At 48.2% G+C, this 20,198-nt stretch overlaps 1 protein-coding gene across 2 annotated transcripts in view; it reads left to right on the top strand.

Moving 5' to 3' along the window:
* The window catches only part of ZSWIM8 (zinc finger SWIM-type containing 8), a 153,982-nt gene that overhangs the window by 22,358 nt on the left and 111,426 nt on the right, over positions 1 to 20,198 (top strand). For both annotated transcript variants that reach the window (XM_089680183.1, XM_089680182.1), the window contains exons 2-3: positions 16,684 to 16,837; positions 19,499 to 19,593. In XM_089680183.1, the coding sequence (XP_089536309.1) occupies positions 16,684 to 16,837; positions 19,499 to 19,593 (249 nt within the window). The remainder of the gene's footprint in view (positions 1 to 16,683; positions 16,838 to 19,498; positions 19,594 to 20,198) is intronic.

Genomic DNA, 20,198 nt, shown 5'->3' with positions numbered 1-20,198 from the left:
TTAACGCTCGGAAAACGCCACATGCGCGGTTCAGCGGCGGTTGCTAGGCGTTTGCAGAGCTCTAAAAAACGCCTCACAAACGCTTATAATGAAGTTTGGATGGTGTTACCGCTCCGCAAACACCCCACAACCGCACCGCAAACGCCGGGCGTGTGCAGAGCTGTACCATAGACTAGAATAGGAGGCTTCAACGCCTCCTGACTCAACTAGAGGCGTCCGTTTTGCTGCACCGCGACGCTACCGCTCCCGTTAGAACAGCACCGTGTGCTGCAATGGGCAGAATTGTCCGAGGCGTTTGGGAAGCGGTAAAAACGCTTCCCAAATGCCTTTCTGCCACTTGAAAACAAGGCTATTGTGAACGTAGCCTTAATGTTTTGTTCAATAAAGATCTAAAAAGATGTACATGTTTCAATAAGACTGTTGGTTCAGAGACGCTTTCTTAGTACTTTTCATCTGCAGAGCAGAGTGATTTGTAGGCACACCTGATTGGTACATTTCTTCCATACTGCATCAATAGAATATCAAGTACTTTCTGTTATTCTGCATACTATTGGGACCATATGGTGAGTTCTCATAAAGCCATAGGCATTTGCATTTTAGTTTTTTGTTGTGTCTTACTAGAGTACTAATTTGGTTTAACCCCAAAGCTGATGCTACATGAGGGTCTGCATATAGCATGTACAGACACATACTGGGGTGCTTTTGTACAATTTTGTGCTATAAGAAAACATTTTTGTTGCCTATAGAGGCCAGTCCACTTCTATCATTTCTGCAGTCCATGATTGAAAAGGAAATTGATTGCGATTTGCTGTAGGTAACAAAAGAAAATGTTCCTATTGCACACTTATTGTGCATGAGCCCCAAAGTATTTTTTTTTCTTTTTAGCAATTTAAAAATACTGGGCAGGCTTTAGACATGTACCTACAGCATATCCAAAGCTTTTTTTTTTTTTTTAAATGTGTAGAGCAGGGAAGGGTTTAAACCCCTGATAGTTTTTTTTTTGCTGTCTGTATGGTTGGAGAATTTTTGTTTTTTTTTTTCTCCACAAAGTATTTAGAAGAGAAAAAAATATATAAATGGGACTCGAAGCCTAGTGTATTACATATGTGAGACAAAGAAATTTATCCATATGATCATGTAATAAGAACAGTAAACAACAAAAGGGGAATTTAAGAATATCACATTCATTGTCTAAGACATCAACAGTAATGAGCTTGTTGACACCTAAGCCAAGGTTTCTGTACAAATTAGAACAAGTCCCGGTTTTCCCTACTAGTAGCATGTGTTGCGCTGGAGTCTTGGAACTATAGGGAAGGAGCTGAAATGTACTCCAGTGGTAAGAGGAGGGAGGTTCGCTGTAGGGGGAGGTGAACAAACGTTGTTGAGGGTGTGCCTCTGGGGGCTGACAGACCAGCTGGCAGCCTCAGGTGGAATTATTAGCAAGGCCAAAGGAGTGGTGAGTGGAGGGAAAAGAGAGGTGGAGAAAGAAGAAGAAAAAAAAACAAAACGAAAGGGGGGGGGGGGATAAATGGAGGATATAGAGGGGAAGAAGTAGAGGGGAAGAAGTAGGGGGGAAGTGCATAGGAAGGGAGAAAGCAAGGGGCTATAGGGGAGGACAAGGAATAAAGGAGGAGAATCTCTCCTTACTCCTCCCTTGCCTCCAAACCATCAACCCCCATAGTTTAGGTGATAGGGGAAATTTATATTCACTTCCTGTCCCAGAGGCACTACAATAGGGAGGAATCCCCCTTTTCCTTTTAAACAGTTGTCTGCAGAACAGGTGTCTCCAGTGGAAGATGTTCCCTTTCTGTTGGTTCTGGGGTCTAAAATTTTGGATTTCCCCTCACTTTCTTTCTGAATAAGTACCAAAACAAGTAGAGGGGAAAAGCTAGCAATACTTGACAAGAGGGTTCATCCCTTCCCTAAGCTACTGAAAACAAACAAAAAAAAGGTTTTGCTTAGAGATACTTTAAATCAATTCTAATTTGACCATTATTATTAAGTCATATATCTGTTTTTAACAATGAAAACCAGCGCAAACCCACATATTCAATTGCATTACTCAACTTGAAAAATCATTTTTTTGCTAATAAAGATATATATAATAAATTATATATAAATAAATTAATATAAAAATAAAAACATTAAATTAAATTCATAAGTCCAGTGACAAAAAAAATTCAAGTGATAAAAAATCAAAAAAGTCCCAGAAAAATATATATATTTAACAGTCCCGTGACAAAAATAAATCAATTTATAATTAACATTGGATTCTTCTGTGTTACTGATCCCTTCACCATCCACCAGTGCAGAAATCAACATTAACCGCACTCACCAGATATTGGTAAGTCACACGCCTTTCAGGAATATTAAGGGCTCCTGGACCCCCTTTACTTTTGTGAGACCTCCAAAAGCTGTTTCCTCTTATATTTGGGTACCTCTTCTGCTTACTCCTCTCACCGAATCCCCCAAAGAAAATCAGGAAAAAGAAAAGACCATAGCGTGATACCGTAGTAATCTCTCCTCCAAATAATCTCTCCAGACCACTCACATTCTTTTGCGGGATACACCCCGCCTTTTATTCAAAACAACAATGATTTTCTTCCAAAATGATCCACTTTTCAGGTACACCGACTTCTTATAAGAGACCCCACAGTCTAGTGTGCAGCAGGATGGCAGACCTCAGCTACAGACTCATCTACTAGGCTAAGATGGCCCCTTGGAACGCACCGCTCGGCGTGCGCTCCACTCACCGGAAATGACGTCAGACGACGGACCAGGCAACCGGAAGTGCGTCAACGCGTTTCACCCCACCCACAGGGCGTTATCGTTGTCTTGATAACCCCCTGTGGGTGGGGTGAAACGCGTTGACGCACTTCCGGTTGCCTGGTCCGTCGTCTGACGTCATTTCCGGTGAGTGGAGCGCACGCCGAGCGGTGCGTTCCAAGGGGCCATCTTAGCCTAGTAGATGAGTCTGTAGCTGAGGTCTGCCATCCTGCTGCACACTAGACTGTGGGGTCTCTTATAAGAAGTCGGTGTACCTGAAAAGTGGATCATTTTGGAAGAAAATCATTGTTGTTTTGAATAAAAGGCGGGGTGTATCCCGCAAAAGAATGTGAGTGGTCTGGAGAGATTATTTGGAGGAGAGATTACTACGGTATCACGCTATGGTCTTTTCTTTTTCCTGATTTTCTTTGGGGGATTCGGTGAGAGGAGTAAGCAGAAGAGGTACCCAAATATAAGAGGAAACAGCTTTTGGAGGTCTCACAAAAGTAAAGGGGGTCCAGGAGCCCTTAATATTCCTGAAAGGCGTGTGACTTACCAATATCTGGTGAGTGCGGTTAATGTTGATTTCTGCACTGGTGGATGGTGAAGGGATCAGTAACACAGAAGAATCCAATGTTAATTATAAATTGATTTATTTTTGTCACGGGACTGTTAAATATATATATTTTTCTGGGACTTTTTTGATTTTTTATCACTTGAATTTTTTTTGTCACTGGACTTATGAATTTAATTTAATGTTTTTATTTTTATATTAATTTATTTATATATAATTTATTATCTATATCTTTATTAGCAAAAAAATTATTTTTCAAGTTGAGTAATGCAATTGAATATGTGGGTTTGCGCTGGTTTTCATTGTTAAAAGTTTTTTGGTCTTTGTACCTGTGCACAGCAGCATCTCACGGGGATTTGTGTGTTAAATAGGAGAGTCCTGGGCGCTGACGTTTTGTTTTCTTTATATATCTGTTTTTCTTTTTCCTCGTGTCAGTTTTATTAGCTGTCGCCTCAATGATCCACTTACTTACAGTTTTCAGAAACGCTGACAGAGACATCACTGCATTTGAGCCACCTGTGTCTGCCCACTTAATATGGACAGTATAGGTAATCTCCATCTCTTATGGGTTTGTCTTTTAGGATACAATCCAGAGTTTACACCAAGAAAAATGAGAATTCATAGTTGGGGAGGTAGATCTGAAAATATGTAAATCTGCCTGCTGGACACCCTGAGATAGAGATAGATATCAAAATCCAGATAGCGATTGAGTCGTCTAAGTGCCAACCCCTTTAAAACAATATATATTTTACGTAGCCTGACCATTTAAATGGTATAATGATGGCAGCCGTATCAGAGATACCTACAGTGTACACATTTGATGCTGCCCCCACCATGCTTAACTGTTGGGGTGGTTTGGGCAGGTGATGAGCGGTGCCTGGTTTCCTTCAGACATAAAGTTTAAAATTGAGGCCAAAGAGCTCAATCTTGGTTTCATCAGACCAGAGAATCTTGTTCCTCAGTCTGAGAGTCCTTCAGGTGCTTTTTTGACCACTCCAATCAGGCTTTCATGTGTTTTGCACTGAGGAGAGGCTTCTGTCTAGCCACTCTGTCATAAAATCCAGATTGGTGTAGGGCTACAGTGATGGTTGTCATTCTGGAGCTTTGTCCCATCTCCACACACATTCTCTGGAGCTCAGTCAGAGTGACCATTGGGTTCTTGGTCACCTATCTTACTAAAGCCCTTCCTCCCGATTATTTAGTTTGGCTGGGTGACCAGCACTCTGAAGGGACCTGGTTGTGCCAAACTTCTTCCATTTGATAATTATCGAGGCCACTGTGCTTTTGGGAATCTTCAGTGCAACAGAATTTTTATAATTTTTTTTTTCAGTCTTCCCAGATTTGTTCGTTTTGAACTTTTGGCTTTTGCTCTGATACAGTATGCATTGTCAGCTGTGAGACTTTTTTTTTTTAGAGAGAGGTGTGTGCCTTTCCAATTAATGTCCTATCAATTTAATTTACCACAGGTGGACTCCAGTCAAGGTATAGTACAGCGAGCACTAAACGACGGACCGAGTGATCGTCCTGTCTGGACTGCGGCTGTGTCACTGCCACAGCTGGGGGTTCTCTCCCGGGCCTCTCGCCCAGCCACTGATGTCATCCTCACAATGAAAAATAAATAGTGCAGCGCTAAAAGTAATAATCATACAGAACAAATAAAGGGGAATAGACCATGAGTCAGAGAAATACTGCATAATACAAAGAAACAGCTGGACACTGAGATACTAGAAAAATGAGCAATGCATGTGGAAAATGTATATGCCCAAAATATGCAACTAAATATATTTACATATAATAAATAAATTGATATAAATGAAAAGGTAGATAAAATCCGTAATAGTGACTGAAAGGTGCTGTGTTAGTCCCCACAGCTTCAAACGGTGCTTGTGCTTCGTGTTAATAGAAGAAATGCGCACTCACCAGACGTGCACTATTAATGTGCATTGTATTTTATCCTATGTCATCAAGGTAGTCATCTGGGTCAATAGGTAGAAAAGGCTTCCTCTCAGAATGGGTAGGGTCCAGGGACTTAGGTGTTGATGATCCAGGGGTGTCCAGAGTTCCCCTTTAGGGATAGGTGGGTGCAGCTCACAAAGGTTTAACAGGAGACTCCCTCTCTGGATACACTGGGTTGGTAAAGGGCGCTCAGAAAATTAACACTCCCCACAAGGGGTCAGAACGAAAGAATGCCCATAGTGTAGTAAATTGATATGACATTTATTGATATAGTAAACAGGATGCATCCAAAAAATCAGAATAAAAACGAAGTGGACTATCTGTCCCTAAAATGAAATGGCCGCCGGAGCTCCACGATGCTCTGACGGCGTGACGTCACGGCGTGAGTAGGCTCCTCCTTACGCGTTACATGGGCACGCACTTCATCAGAGAAAGAACCAATTATTTTTGATTTGATTAAGGATTTTGTTGGTTGCCTTGAGTGCACAGCTGCTGACTGAATAGCGTGCGCTTTTTATTCCTTTTATACCATCCTCACAATGGGCTGGGGTGTGAGGAGCTGCAGATTGGGATTGAGGGGTGGGAGCTGCAAAAGTTATGTTAACAAGCCGTGATTACCTTGCTTGTTATTATGAAAAGACATCCACTATCTGCAGATCGGGAGAGAGAGTGGGAGTCTTTTCATATTAATAAGGCGGGTAATCACCGAATTATTAACATGATCAGTCCCTGTGTTGTGTTAGGGGGCGCTATGTTGTGTTAGGGAGCGCTATGTTGTGTTAGGGGGCGCTATGTTGTGTTAGGGGGCGCTGCGTTGTGTTAGGGGGCGCTGCGAGGTAAAGTGGGACTGTGATGTAAAAGGGACTACAATGTGAAAAGTACGCTTAAGGCGATAATGTACGGGGGGAGGGACCATGATGTGTAATCGCGCTAGCGGGATTTGGACCTCTGCTGAAAAGAAGTTTTGCTGACTGGACATCTGTACATTTTAATTCAAGACCCCTGTTATAGGAACATCCCAGCAACAATCAGGAGAAATGAGAGGCACCTGAGCTAAATTTCACATGTTGTTGCAAAGGGTCTGAATACTTATGCCAATGTCACATTTCAGTGTTTTTCTTTTTCACACACTTGCAAACATTTCCTAAATTCTGTTTTTACTTTGTCATTATGGAGTACTAAGTGTAGATTAATGAGAAGAAAAATCAGTTTAAACAACTGTAATATCAGGTTGCAACATAACATTTAAAAAAGTGAAGGGGGGGTCTGAATTCTTTATGAAGGCACTGTATATTCCATGAATGGGTTTGTTTGAAAGTGAAAGGGTGTACTTTTCTGTTTGTGGATGAAAAACAGCAAATATGCTGCTGGACGTCTGAGAATGGCCATGTATGTACACTTGGGGATCTATTTTTAAAGAATATTCATAGCCATTTGCCCAGTGAATCTGCATGTACATTCATTCAGCTCAAGTTTGGGGAAAAACACATCTTCTGTCGGCTACTGTCTCTTCATAGTAAACACTAGAGCAGCGGTTCTCAACCTGTGGGTCGCGACCCCTTTGGGGGTCGAACCACCATCTCACATGGGTCGCCTAGGAGCATCGGAAAACACATATTTCCGATGGTCTTAGGAACCGAGACACTACTCCTCTATCCATCTCCAGGCAATGTGTGGATGACATGCCGCCCCTGTCATCTGGCCACACCCCTGGGATCACTCAACAGCTCCGCCTCCTCGCTGGTGATTGCCCGCCGGAACTGTAGCTCAGGAGAGGCACACAGGCGGCCAATCATCGGCGAGGAGGTGGAGCTTGGAGAGGAGGAGCCGAGTGGCAGCGCGAAGATCAAAGAAGATCGAGTGAGGGAGTTGCTGGAGCGATTGAAGAGGATAGCGGCCGGAGAAGGAAGACAGCTGACCGGTAAGTGTCTGTACCATGCAGATGGTGCTGCTGCAGCCAGGTATGCTGGCTGTAGATGGGAGAGGGAGGGAGAAAGCCCAGGTTGGAGCAGAGGTCAGCAAGGTAAGTATCATTGTTGTCAGTGGGAGGAATAGCGCCCCATCATTGGTGTCACTAATACCAATGTTGGGGCACTATTCCTCCCACTGACACCAATGATGGGGCACTATTTCCCTCCCACTGACACCAACGATGGGGCACTATTCCTCCTCCCACTGACACCAACGATGGGGCACTATTCCTCCTCCCACTGACACCAACGATGGGGCGCTATTCCTCCCCCCACTGACACCAACGATGGGGCGCTGTTCCTCCCCCCACTGACACCAACGATGGGGCGCTGTTCCTCCCCCCACTGACACCAACGATGGGGCGCTGTTCCTCCCCCCACTGACACCAACGATGGGGCGCTGTTCCTCCCCCCACTGACACCAACGATGGGGCACTGTTCCTCCCCCCACTGACACCAACGATGGGGCACTATTCCTCCCCCCACTGACACCAACGATGGGGCGCTGTTCCTCCCCCCACTGACACCAACGATGGGGCGCTGTTCCTCCCCCCACTGACACCAACGATGGGGCGCTGTTCCTCCCCCCACTGACACCAACGATGGGGCGCTGTTCCTCCCCCCACTGACACCAACGATGGGGCGCTGTTCCTCCCCCCACTGACACCAACGATGGGGCGCTGTTCCTCCCCCCACTGACACCAACGATGGGGCGCTGTTCCTCCCCCCACTGACACCAACGATGGGGCGCTGTTCCTCCCCCCACTGACACCAACGATGGGGCGCTGTTCCTCCCCCCACTGACACCAACGATGGGGCGCTGTTCCTCCCCCCACTGACACCAACGATGGGGCGCTGTTCCTCCCCCCACTGACACCAACGATGGGGCGCTGTTCCTCCCCCCACTGACACCAACGATGGGGCGCTGTTCCTCCCCCCACTGACACCAACGATGGGGCGCTGTTCCTCCCCCCACTGACGCCAACGATGGGGCGCTGTTCCTCCCCCCACTGACGCCAACGATGGGGCGCTGTTCCTCCCCCCACTGACGCCAACGATGGGGCGCTGTTCCTCCCCCCACTGACGCCAACGATGGGGCGCTGTTCCTCCCCCCACTGACGCCAACGATGGGGCGCTGTTCCTCCCCCCACTGACGCCAACGATGGGGCGCTGTTCCTCCCCCCACTGACGCCAACGATGGGGCGCTGTTCCTCCCCCCACTGACGCCAACGATGGGGCGCTGTTCCTCCCCCCACTGACGCCAACGATGGGGCGCTGTTCCTCCCCCCACTGACGCCAACGATGGGGCGCTGTTCCTCCCCCCACTGACGCCAACGATGGGGCGCTGTTCCTCCCCCCACTGACGCCAACGATGGGGCGCTGTTCCTCCCCCCACTGACGCCAACGATGGGGCGCTGTTCCTCCCCCCACTGACGCCAACGATGGGGCGCTGTTCCTCCCCCCACTGACGCCAACGATGGGGCGCTGTTCCTCCCCCCACTGACGCCAACGATGGGGCGCTGTTCCTCCCCCCACTGACGCCAACGATGGGGCGCTGTTCCTCCCCCCACTGACGCCAACGATGGGGCGCTGTTCCTCCCCCCACTGACGCCAACGATGGGGCGCTGTTCCTCCCCCCACTGACGCCAACGATGGGGCGCTGTTCCTCCCCCCACTGACGCCAACGATGGGGCGCTGTTCCTCCCCCCACTGACGCCAACGATGGGGCGCTGTTCCTCCCCCCACTGACGCCAACGATGGGGCGCTGTTCCTCCCCCCACTGACGCCAACGATGGGGCGCTGTTCCTCCCCCCACTGACGCCAACGATGGGGCGCTGTTCCTCCCCCCACTGACGCCAACGATGGGGCGCTGTTCCTCCCCCCACTGACGCCAACGATGGGGCGCTGTTCCTCCCCCCACTGACGCCAACGATGGGGCGCTGTTCCTCCCCCCACTGACGCCAACGATGGGGCGCTGTTCCTCCCCCCACTGACGCCAACGATGGGGCGCTGTTCCTCCCCCCACTGACGCCAACGATGGGGCGCTGTTCCTCCCCCCACTGACGCCAACGATGGGGCGCTGTTCCTCCCCCCACTGACGCCAACGATGGGGCGCTGTTCCTCCCCCCACTGACGCCAACGATGGGGCGCTGTTCCTCCCCCCACTGACGCCAACGATGGGGCGCTGTTCCTCCCCCCACTGACGCCAACGATGGGGCGCTGTTCCTCCCCCCACTGACGCCAACGATGGGGCGCTGTTCCTCCCCCCACTGACGCCAACGATGGGGCGCTGTTCCTCCCCCCACTGACGCCAACGATGGGGCGCTGTTCCTCCCCCCACTGACGCCAACGATGGGGCGCTGTTCCTCCCCCCACTGACGCCAACGATGGGGCGCTGTTCCTCCCCCCACTGACGCCAACGATGGGGCGCTGTTCCTCCCCCCACTGACGCCAACGATGGGGCGCTGTTCCTCCCCCCACTGACGCCAACGATGGGGCGCTGTTCCTCCCCCCACTGACGCCAACGATGGGGCGCTGTTCCTCCCCCCACTGACGCCAACGATGGGGCGCTGTTCCTCCCCCCACTGACGCCAACGATGGGGCGCTGTTCCTCCCCCCACTGACGCCAACGATGGGGCGCTGTTCCTCCCCCCACTGACGCCAACGATGGGGCGCTGTTCCTCCCCCCACTGACGCCAACGATGGGGCGCTGTTCCTCCCCCCACTGACGCCAACGATGGGGCGCTGTTCCTCCCCCCACTGACGCCAACGATGGGGCGCTGTTCCTCCCCCCACTGACGCCAACGATGGGGCGCTGTTCCTCCCCCCACTGACGCCAACGATGGGGCGCTGTTCCTCCCCCCACTGACGCCAACGATGGGGCGCTGTTCCTCCCCCCACTGACGCCAACGATGGGGCGCTGTTCCTCCCCCCACTGACGCCAACGATGGGGCGCTGTTCCTCCCCCCACTGACGCCAACGATGGGGCGCTGTTCCTCCCCCCACTGACGCCAACGATGGGGCGCTGTTCCTCCCCCCACTGACGCCAACGATGGGGCGCTGTTCCTCCCCCCACTGACGCCAACGATGGGGCGCTGTTCCTCCCCCCACTGACGCCAACGATGGGGCGCTGTTCCTCCCCCCACTGACGCCAACGATGGGGCGCTGTTCCTCCCCCCACTGACGCCAACGATGGGGCGCTGTTCCTCCCCCCACTGACGCCAACGATGGGGCGCTGTTCCTCCCCCCACTGACGCCAACGATGGGGCGCTGTTCCTCCCCCCACTGACGCCAACGATGGGGCGCTGTTCCTCCCCCCACTGACGCCAACGATGGGGCGCTGTTCCTCCCCCCACTGACGCCAACGATGGGGCGCTGTTCCTCCCCCCACTGACGCCAACGATGGGGCGCTGTTCCTCCCCCCACTGACGCCAACGATGGGGCGCTGTTCCTCCCCCCACTGACGCCAACGATGGGGCGCTGTTCCTCCCCCCACTGACGCCAACGATGGGGCGCTGTTCCTCCCCCCACTGACGCCAACGATGGGGCGCTGTTCCTCCCCCCACTGACGCCAACGATGGGGCGCTGTTCCTCCCCCCACTGACGCCAACGATGGGGCGCTGTTCCTCCCCCCACTGACGCCAACGATGGGGCGCTGTTCCTCCCCCCACTGACGCCAACGATGGGGCGCTGTTCCTCCCCCCACTGACGCCAACGATGGGGCGCTGTTCCTCCCCCCACTGACGCCAACGATGGGGCGCTGTTCCTCCCCCCACTGACGCCAACGATGGGGCGCTGTTCCTCCCCCCACTGACGCCAACGATGGGGCGCTGTTCCTCCCCCCACTGACGCCAACGATGGGGCGCTGTTCCTCCCCCCACTGACGCCAACGATGGGGCGCTGTTCCTCCCCCCACTGACGCCAACGATGGGGCGCTGTTCCTCCCCCCACTGACGCCAACGATGGGGCGCTGTTCCTCCCCCCACTGACGCCAACGATGGGGCGCTGTTCCTCCCCCCACTGACGCCAACGATGGGGCGCTGTTCCTCCCCCCACTGACGCCAACGATGGGGCGCTGTTCCTCCCCCCACTGACGCCAACGATGGGGCGCTGTTCCTCCCCCCACTGACGCCAACGATGGGGCGCTGTTCCTCCCCCCACTGACGCCAACGATGGGGCGCTGTTCCTCCCCCCACTGACGCCAACGATGGGGCGCTGTTCCTCCCCCCACTGACGCCAACGATGGGGCGCTGTTCCTCCCCCCACTGACGCCAACGATGGGGCGCTGTTCCTCCCCCCACTGACGCCAACGATGGGGCGCTGTTCCTCCCCCCACTGACGCCAACGATGGGGCGCTGTTCCTCCCCCCACTGACGCCAACGATGGGGCGCTGTTCCTCCCCCCACTGACGCCAACGATGGGGCGCTGTTCCTCCCCCCACTGACGCCAACGATGGGGCGCTGTTCCTCCCCCCACTGACGCCAACGATGGGGCGCTGTTCCTCCCCCCACTGACGCCAACGATGGGGCGCTGTTCCTCCCCCCACTGACGCCAACGATGGGGCGCTGTTCCCCCCCCCACTGACGCCAACGATGGGGCGCTGTTCCCCCCCCCACTGACGCCAACGATGGGGCGCTGTTCCCCCCCCCACTGACGCCAACGATGGGGCGCTGTTCCCCCCCCCACTGACGCCAACGATGGGGCGCTGTTCCCCCCCCCACTGACGCCAACGATGGGGCGCTGTTCCCCCCCCCACTGACGCCAACGATGGGGCGCTGTTCCCCCCCCCACTGACGCCAACGATGGGGCGCTGTTCCCCCCCCCACTGACGCCAACGATGGGGCGCTGTTCCCCCCCCCACTGACGCCAACGATGGGGCGCTGTTCCCCCCCCCACTGACGCCAACGATGGGGCGCTGTTCCCCCCCCCACTGACGCCAACGATGGGGCGCTGTTCCCCCCCCCACTGACGCCAACGATGGGGCGCTGTTCCCCCCCCCACTGACGCCAACGATGGGGCGCTGTTCCCCCCCCCACTGACGCCAACGATGGGGCGCTGTTCCCCCCCCCACTGACGCCAACGATGGGGCGCTGTTCCCCCCCCCACTGACGCCAACGATGGGGCGCTGTTCCCCCCCCCACTGACGCCAACGATGGGGCGCTGTTCCCCCCCCCACTGACGCCAACGATGGGGCGCTATTTCCCCCCCCCCCCACACTGACACCAACGATGGGGCACTCTTCCTCCCACAGATACCAACGATGGGACACTCTTCCTCCCACTGACACCAGTGATGTGGCACTACTCCTCCCACTGCAAAATTACAGTTATGAAGTAGCAACAAAAATAATTTTATGGTTGGAGATCACCGCAACATGAGGAACTGTATTAAATGGTCACGGCATTAGGAAGGTTGAGAACCACTGCACTAGAGGAAATGAGCAAATAAATGTAACCAATGGTTTACATTTATTTGCTAATACCTGCTAGCAGTCTCTAAAATTGTTACTTTTTGTCTTGTTACAAAGATGTACAGTATGTATTTTCTGTGCTCCTCAGTTCCATCTAATGCCCATTATGCAGTGTTTTACTGCTGCCCATAGTAAATACATTCAGAAGAGAAAACAGCCATTTGTTTTTTGCCGCATTCACACAGAGTAAATATACATGCAGATTTGTTGGATGAATGGCATATAAATTGTTTATAAACAGACCACTTGGTAAAAACCAACCCTTGTTGTTACTACTTATATATGGCATATTTATGCAGACGTTGCAGTATAACATAGAAAATGAATGTACACAGAAGCAATGGGCTGAATGGGAAACTTTTGTTCACTCAAGCCTGCTGGGTGTGGGCAGTTCTTGCCCCTTGGCCTGTTACTGCAGTTGACTCCTTGTGTAGTGTTGTTTCTTTCTTATTACTTAGTAGTTCTGATGGTTAGTTTAGGCTTTTCTTTGGTGTTCTTGAAATAGTTGGTTCAGTTTTTTTGGTATTCTCTTTTGTGTGTGTTGCTTCAGAAAGGATGTTTTCCTATTCTAAATATATGCTGGGATATTGTTGTAAGGAAGTGGTTAAGGTGGACATTTGTTAATATTGACCTTATTCCAGCAATAACAAAGTAGTGCAGTTTTACTTCTTGGCCTGAGTACTAGAGTATTATAAACATTCAATTATGCAGACAATGGCCAGTGTTGCTTTATTCTGAAAACCGGATTAGACATTTTCACATTACCGTAGGAAGTAGCTTTTCTGAGAGGCTTTATAACATTTCTATTGACTGAGACCTGTATTTAGCTTAGTGAACATTAAGTGACTAACGGGGCTTTTTGCTTTACCTCTTATATTCAGCCCTTTCATAAATTCGTAAAGTACTAGAAAGGTAGAAATGTCTGAAGGATACCTGTGTATTGCTTATCCCATGTCCTGTAACTTTTCCTCCAAGAAAAGGATTTTTTGGTACTTCAAAACCCCATTTTTCTTTATCATCCATTGAGGGACACAGCTTTATGTTAAGCAGCTTAGGATTCTTCAAAAGCAGTCCAACCTGAGGGATGGCCAAACAGCACAGTTGAATTAATTACGAAGAAAAAACAAACCGAGGGATGCCAAAGACATTAAAAAGCTGTTTGCAGACACTTCCGAGGGATTTTATATATATATATATATATATATATATATATATATATATATATATATATACGCGCGCACACACACACAGCTCAAAAAAATTAAACTGAAACTTTGAAAACACATCAGATCTCAATGGGGAAAAATCTCATGCTGGATATCTATACTGATATGGACTGGGTAATGTGTTAGGAATGTAAGGATGCCCAAACATTTGATGGAAATTAAAATTATCAACCTACAGAGGACTGAATTCAAAGACATCCTGAAAATCAAACTGAAAAAATTATGCAGCAGGCTATTCCATTTTGCTGAAATTTAATTGCAGCAACTCAAAATGGTACTCAGTAGTTTGTATGGCCCCCACGTGCTTGTATGCATGCCTGACAACATCAGGGCATGCTCCTAATGAGACCACAGATGGTGTCCTGGGGTATTTCCTCTCAGATCTGGCCCAGGGCATCACTGTGCTCCTGGACAGTCTGAGGTGCAACCTGGCAGCATCGGATAGACCAAAACATATCCCAGAGGTGTTCTATTGGATTTAGGTAAGATGAGCATGGGGGCCATTCAATGGTATCAATTCCTTCATCCTCCAGGAACTGCCTGCATACTCTCGCCATATAAGGCGGGGCATTGTCATGCACCAGGAGGAACCCAGGACCCACTACACCAGCGTAGGCTCTGACAATGTGTCCAAGGATTTCATCCCGATAACTAATGGCAGTCAGGGTGCCATTGTCTAGCCTGTAGAGGTCTGTGCATTCTTCCATGGATATACCTCCACAGACCATCACTGACTCACCACCAAAATGGTCATGCTGAACGATGTTACAGGCAGCATAATGTTCTCCATGGCTTCTCCAGATCCAAAGCACAGGGCGCCAGTGACGGACCTGCCAATTCTGGTGTTCAGTGGCAAATGCCAATCAAGCTCTATGGTGCTGGGTAGTGAGCACACTGCCCACTAGAGGGCGTCAGGCCCTCAGGCAACCCTCATGAAGTCTGTTTCTGATTGTTTGGTCAGAGACATTCACACCAGTGGCATGCTGGAGGTAATTTCGTAGGGCTGTGGCAGTGCTCATCCTGTTTTTGCTTGCACAAAGGAGCATATACCGGTCCTGCTGATGGGTTAAGGACCTTCTGCGGCCCTTTCCTGCTCTCCTAGAGTAATTGCCTGTCTCCTGGAATCTCCTCCATGCTCTTGAGACTGTGCTGGGAGATACAGCAAACCTTCTTGCAGTAGTATGTATTTATGTGCCATCCTGGAGGAGTTGGACTACTTGTGCAACCTCTGTAGGGTCCAGGTATCGCCTCATGCTACCAGTAGTGACACTGACCCTAGGCAAATGCAGAGTAGGGAAAAAAATGTCAGTGGCTTCCACCTGTAAAACCATTCCTGTTTTGGGGGTTGTCTCATTGTTGCCCATCTAGTCACCTGTTGTTAATTTAATTAACACCACAGCAGCTGAAACTGATTAACAACCCCCTCTGCTACTTAACTGACCAGATCAATATCCCAGGAGTTTAATCGACTTGATGTTATACTCTGATTCAAAGATATTCAAAGCAAAGACGTAGTAGAATACATTTTGGCTTAAATTTATGATGAAATTCGATTTTTAAAATTTTTTTTACTTTACGTTTAATAGCAAAAAGTCAAAAATATTGGTTTTTTTTTTCCTCGAAATTGTTGATCTTTTTTTTTTCATAGCACAAAAAAATAAAAACCGCACAGGCGATGAAATACCACCAAAAGAAAGCTCAATTCGTGGGGAAAAAAAAAGGACGTAAATTTCATTTGGGTGCAGCATTGCATGACCATGCAATTGTCCGAGTAATGCAGCACCGTAATGCAAAAAATGGTCTGGTCAGGATGAGGGGTAAATCCTCAGGAGGGCAAGTGGTTAAGGTTACACTTCTGTTTGTCAAAAAGCAATGTTTGTTTATGATACTGGAGATTTCAGGTGACAAAAATGTACTAGAGATTTTAGTCGACTAAAATACAACTAAAACAATTCAGGTGACTAAAATATGCCTGAAATTAAAATAGCATTTTAGTCAAGAGTATAACTAAGGGCCAGTTCACACTACAAAAACGCACTCCGGATGTATTACAGATACGTTTTTGCTTACAGTTCACACCATCAGGGGCGGACTGAACATTTGGAAACTCGGGCACTGCCCGAGGGCCCGGGGTCAGTAGGGCATCCCATGAGATGCCCCTGGTACCTTTTTCATAGGCTTTTTTGAGTTTGGGCAAGGACACAGGGGCCCCATGATCCCCTATTGCCCAGGGGCCCCATGAGTTGTCAGTCCGCCCCTGCACACCACAGTGCAGTTTTGATGCAGTTTTCTATGTTCCAGTATGGTTCTGTACAGAAAAAATGCAGCATGTTCTACTTTTTTTTTTTTATGTATCGGAAACTGACTGGAACTGACTGCACTGATGTGAACTAGGACCATTGGAATACATGGAAAACACTGTGCATGCATTTTTAATGCAGAAATAAATCTCACTGAACTGCATCTAATGTGAACTAGACTTAAAACTAATTCAAAATCTGACGTCAAAATTAACAGAGCTAAATATACCTTTTCTTGATTGAAAATGTGATGATTTTGTTTTAGATATCTGGCACTGTCAGTTTGTTAGAAACATTATTTTCGGAGCACTCCACTAAATAGATTGCCTACTTTTGATGTAGAATGTGCTTTGCAATTTACTGTAAAGTGAATTATTGTAAGCAGAACTGTACTGATGGTTTTTGTATGTTTTCTTTTTAGATGGCCTTGTGAACCCATTGGTGGAGCTGTCTGCAAAACAGGTGGCATTTCACATTCCATTCGAAGTAGTAGAGAAGGTGTATCCTCCAGTACCAGAGCAGCTGCAGTTGCGTATAGCATTTTGGAGCTTTCCAGAAAATGAAGAGGACATAAGGTGAGTTGTTAAGAGTGCAGAATGTAAAAATAACAAACATACATACCAATCTAGTTGGCTCTACTTCTCCTTTAAGGAGAATTCTGTCTATTGTGGTCAAATGTTCACATTTTACTCATGCATCTGTCGTCACATATTTCTCTTGTACTGTAAACTTTAAGGGCTTGTGTGGATAGACATTTAAGAGACTATCCGAGTGCCCCCGCATGAAGCCTCCCCCAGCTGTTGCCTGTAGAGTTTTATGAGCCCCATGAATGGCAGTCACTCTGTGTATTTGTCTGCTTTGCAAGGTGCAGTGTAAAACATTTGAACAGCCGGGAGATTGGATGGCCTCTTTTTAAAGGCTGGCTACAGGTGAACTTAAAGGATAAGTTTACCTTCCATCACATGTTGCATGTAACATGTTATGAAAGCACCGGTCCCCGCTCCTCGCTGATCCTCCACTTTGACAGCTAGCGGGGGATCTTCTACAACACCCCCCCTCCCCATGTTGGCTGTCAAATTAACAAAAGACATGGCCGTGTGGGGCTCTGCACTCCCAGTCACGTCACTCATTCACTGTGTTCTGTGTTCCTTAGTGGCTGTCGGCTTGTATTTCTCAATGAGCTACCACGGTGCTGTGGTAGTTCATTGAATCTTCCTGTCAGTATATCTACTTGCTCATACATCCCATATTGGCAAGCAGATATACTGACAGATCTGCAAGAGACCTGCATGGCACCAGTGACCTACTGATTGCTGATGCAATGCTTTACAGGCTCCTGCAGCAAAAAAAAAAAAGAATGCACATGTGCATTTATTATTTTTTACCAAAAGATAAACTTATCCTTTAAAGTGGAACTTCACTCTCTCCATCAACATTGACTATTTTCAATCCTTATGCTGCTAGCATTAGTAAATAAATAGGAAAGTATATGATATATGCTTGTTTTTAAACTGTTTTTGACATCTCCTTACTTTCTAGTTTTTTTTGCCAAGGCAAATGATGTCATGAGTCTTCAGGAGGGGATGAGAGGTTTTCTCAGCTAAGTGCACCCTCCTGCCTACATGTCTGAGCCAAGGGCAGATGGATTCCAGGAAGTAAACGTTACATGAATCATCTGCCCTTACTCAAGTTGGCCAGAAATGCTAGAGGGTGTTTTGCTAAGTGATTTCTCAGCAAAATAAAGCATGGGGACATGGATGGATTGTAGAGTTTGCTTTGAATATTAAAAATTGAATTAAATAGGCTTTTGGTTTGTGGTGATCAGATACAGTGTAGTTCTACTTTAAAGCTCAACTTCTGGAAAAGTAAATATGATCCCTTATTGTAGGGCTGCCCCTACACTGAAAGGATTAAATGCTTGTTTATGTCCAGGGGATGAAAAAGCAGCTTTACTTACCTGATCTTCCACAGATAGCACTACCCTATGCTTGTGTATGGGACTGTTCCTCGGCACCCTCACATTCAGTACAAGGCTATCAGCTCTGCATTTGTCTTGATGATGTCAGAGATCATGTGACTACTGGGCAAAGGGAAGATGAGGAGACTATTCTTGCAGCACGGAGGACCTTGTGGGAATGGAGATTTTTTTTTTTTTTAAGAAAAAGTGATTTCCTTAGACCTAAATGAGCACTTAACTGTTACAGTGCGGGGGCAGCCTCACTTCAGGAGCATCTTTACCTTTACCGTAGATTAGCTTTAAGTTAGTTAGCAATTCCATGTGTCACATCTGTTTAGAATAGTAGATATTTGGTACACTGAAGAGGCAGATAACATTCCTTAATAATAATCTAGAGGATTGTCATCCAGCAAGGTGAAAACGTTTGAATTTTAGGTGAATACTGTTAACCATTATGTTGTGGTCTTCTTCAGCTGTACTAGTAGAGTCTTAATGAAGCTAGGTTTCTACTTGTTTGGCTAATAATGGGTATGTTTGGGAACATTTTCATTGCTAGAAATAATGATTATACTGTCCATTTTTTTTTTAAAAATTGGAACTGGATGAACCTTTTACACCGTAACTGAACTCTACCACAGTTCTTTCAGGGACAGTTTTTTTTCTCCATCAAAATGCATTGATAGTAGGTTACATGGTTTCCAATGGCATAGTTCACACCAGTGCAGTCAGTTCCAGTTGCAGAAAAAGTAGGACACACTGCGGTTTTTCTGCACTGAGCTGTACTGGAACACAGTAAAATACATAAAAAATGCACCTAAACACACCAAAAACGCACTGAAATGCACATGTCCTTATATATTGAAGAAAAAGAGAGGGGTAATAAATGAACCAATACACATCTTAAAAGCGCCAAAAATGTGCATATGGAACGTATCCAGAACGCACCCGGACTGTGTTTCTATGGTGTGAACTGGCCTTTACACTATGTAATTTTTAGGTTTTTAGTGTTCACGTTTCAGTGGACCAGTGAAACAGGAATGCATAGATCAGTTTTGTTTGTATTTTTTTTTAAGAAACTGTATATCAACAAGTAATAGCCAATATGAATTTTCCATTCCTTTTTCCTAGTTCATTATGCTTAGTGACATCCATAGTTCCCTTCCAGTATATTCCTAACGAGCACTGGGCATATGTGGGATAATGAGTAATGGTAAAGGCTAAATATAAACAGATACAGAGATCTACTGTATAATGATGTTTTCTCTGCACATTTCTACAGGCTTTACTCCTGTTTGGCAAATGGAAGTGCAGATGAGTTCCAGAGGGGAGAGCAGTTATTCCGCATGCGAGCTGTTAAGGATCCCCTACAGATTGGTAAATATTTCAGTTATAATTTTTGTCAAATTCATGGCTCTGACTGCCATGCCTGTTTTAAAGCAGTGCAAATGTCCTTTGGTGCTATATTGGCCAGGGACTTGAGCGAGAAGTAAGTGCCACTTACCTTCTCTGCCCCAGAATTGGAAAGCATTGAATTCATCTATGCCATGGATATAACTCTTTGTATTCAGCATCTATGTAATGCATAATTGAATCCTTTACCCTGAAATCTAGGCTTGTCCAACCTGTAGCCCACAACGGCTGTGATTGCGGGCCAACAGAAAACTGTAAACTTACTTAAAATGTTTTCTTTTTTAATTTTTTGGAAAAAGCATTTACACTAACACATACAGCCGAAGAAAAATTTGACATTGTCTCTTTACTGGTCTTTTATAAATTGTATTTTCCTAAAGAAAAATATATGCCACTCTTCACAATCATACCTTATTCATGTCATCAGTTTTCTGCAGCACCTATTTTTGCGAGCAACTATTTTCAAGGTTGAAGTACATGAAGGGCAAAATTAGAACCAAAATATCTGATGAGCACCTTGAGAATTCATTTTGAATTACTACTACATTCATCAAACCAGATACTGATGC

The sequence above is a fragment of the Staurois parvus genome, unplaced genomic scaffold (assembly GCF_062004578.1).
Source record: "Staurois parvus isolate SC_StPar_1 unplaced genomic scaffold, SC_StPar_1.0 ptg000236l, whole genome shotgun sequence".
NCBI classification, from domain to species: domain Eukaryota; kingdom Metazoa; phylum Chordata; class Amphibia; order Anura; family Ranidae; genus Staurois; species Staurois parvus.
Note: the sequence above shows the minus strand (reverse complement) of the source record. Positions and strands in the feature narration are given on the sequence as shown.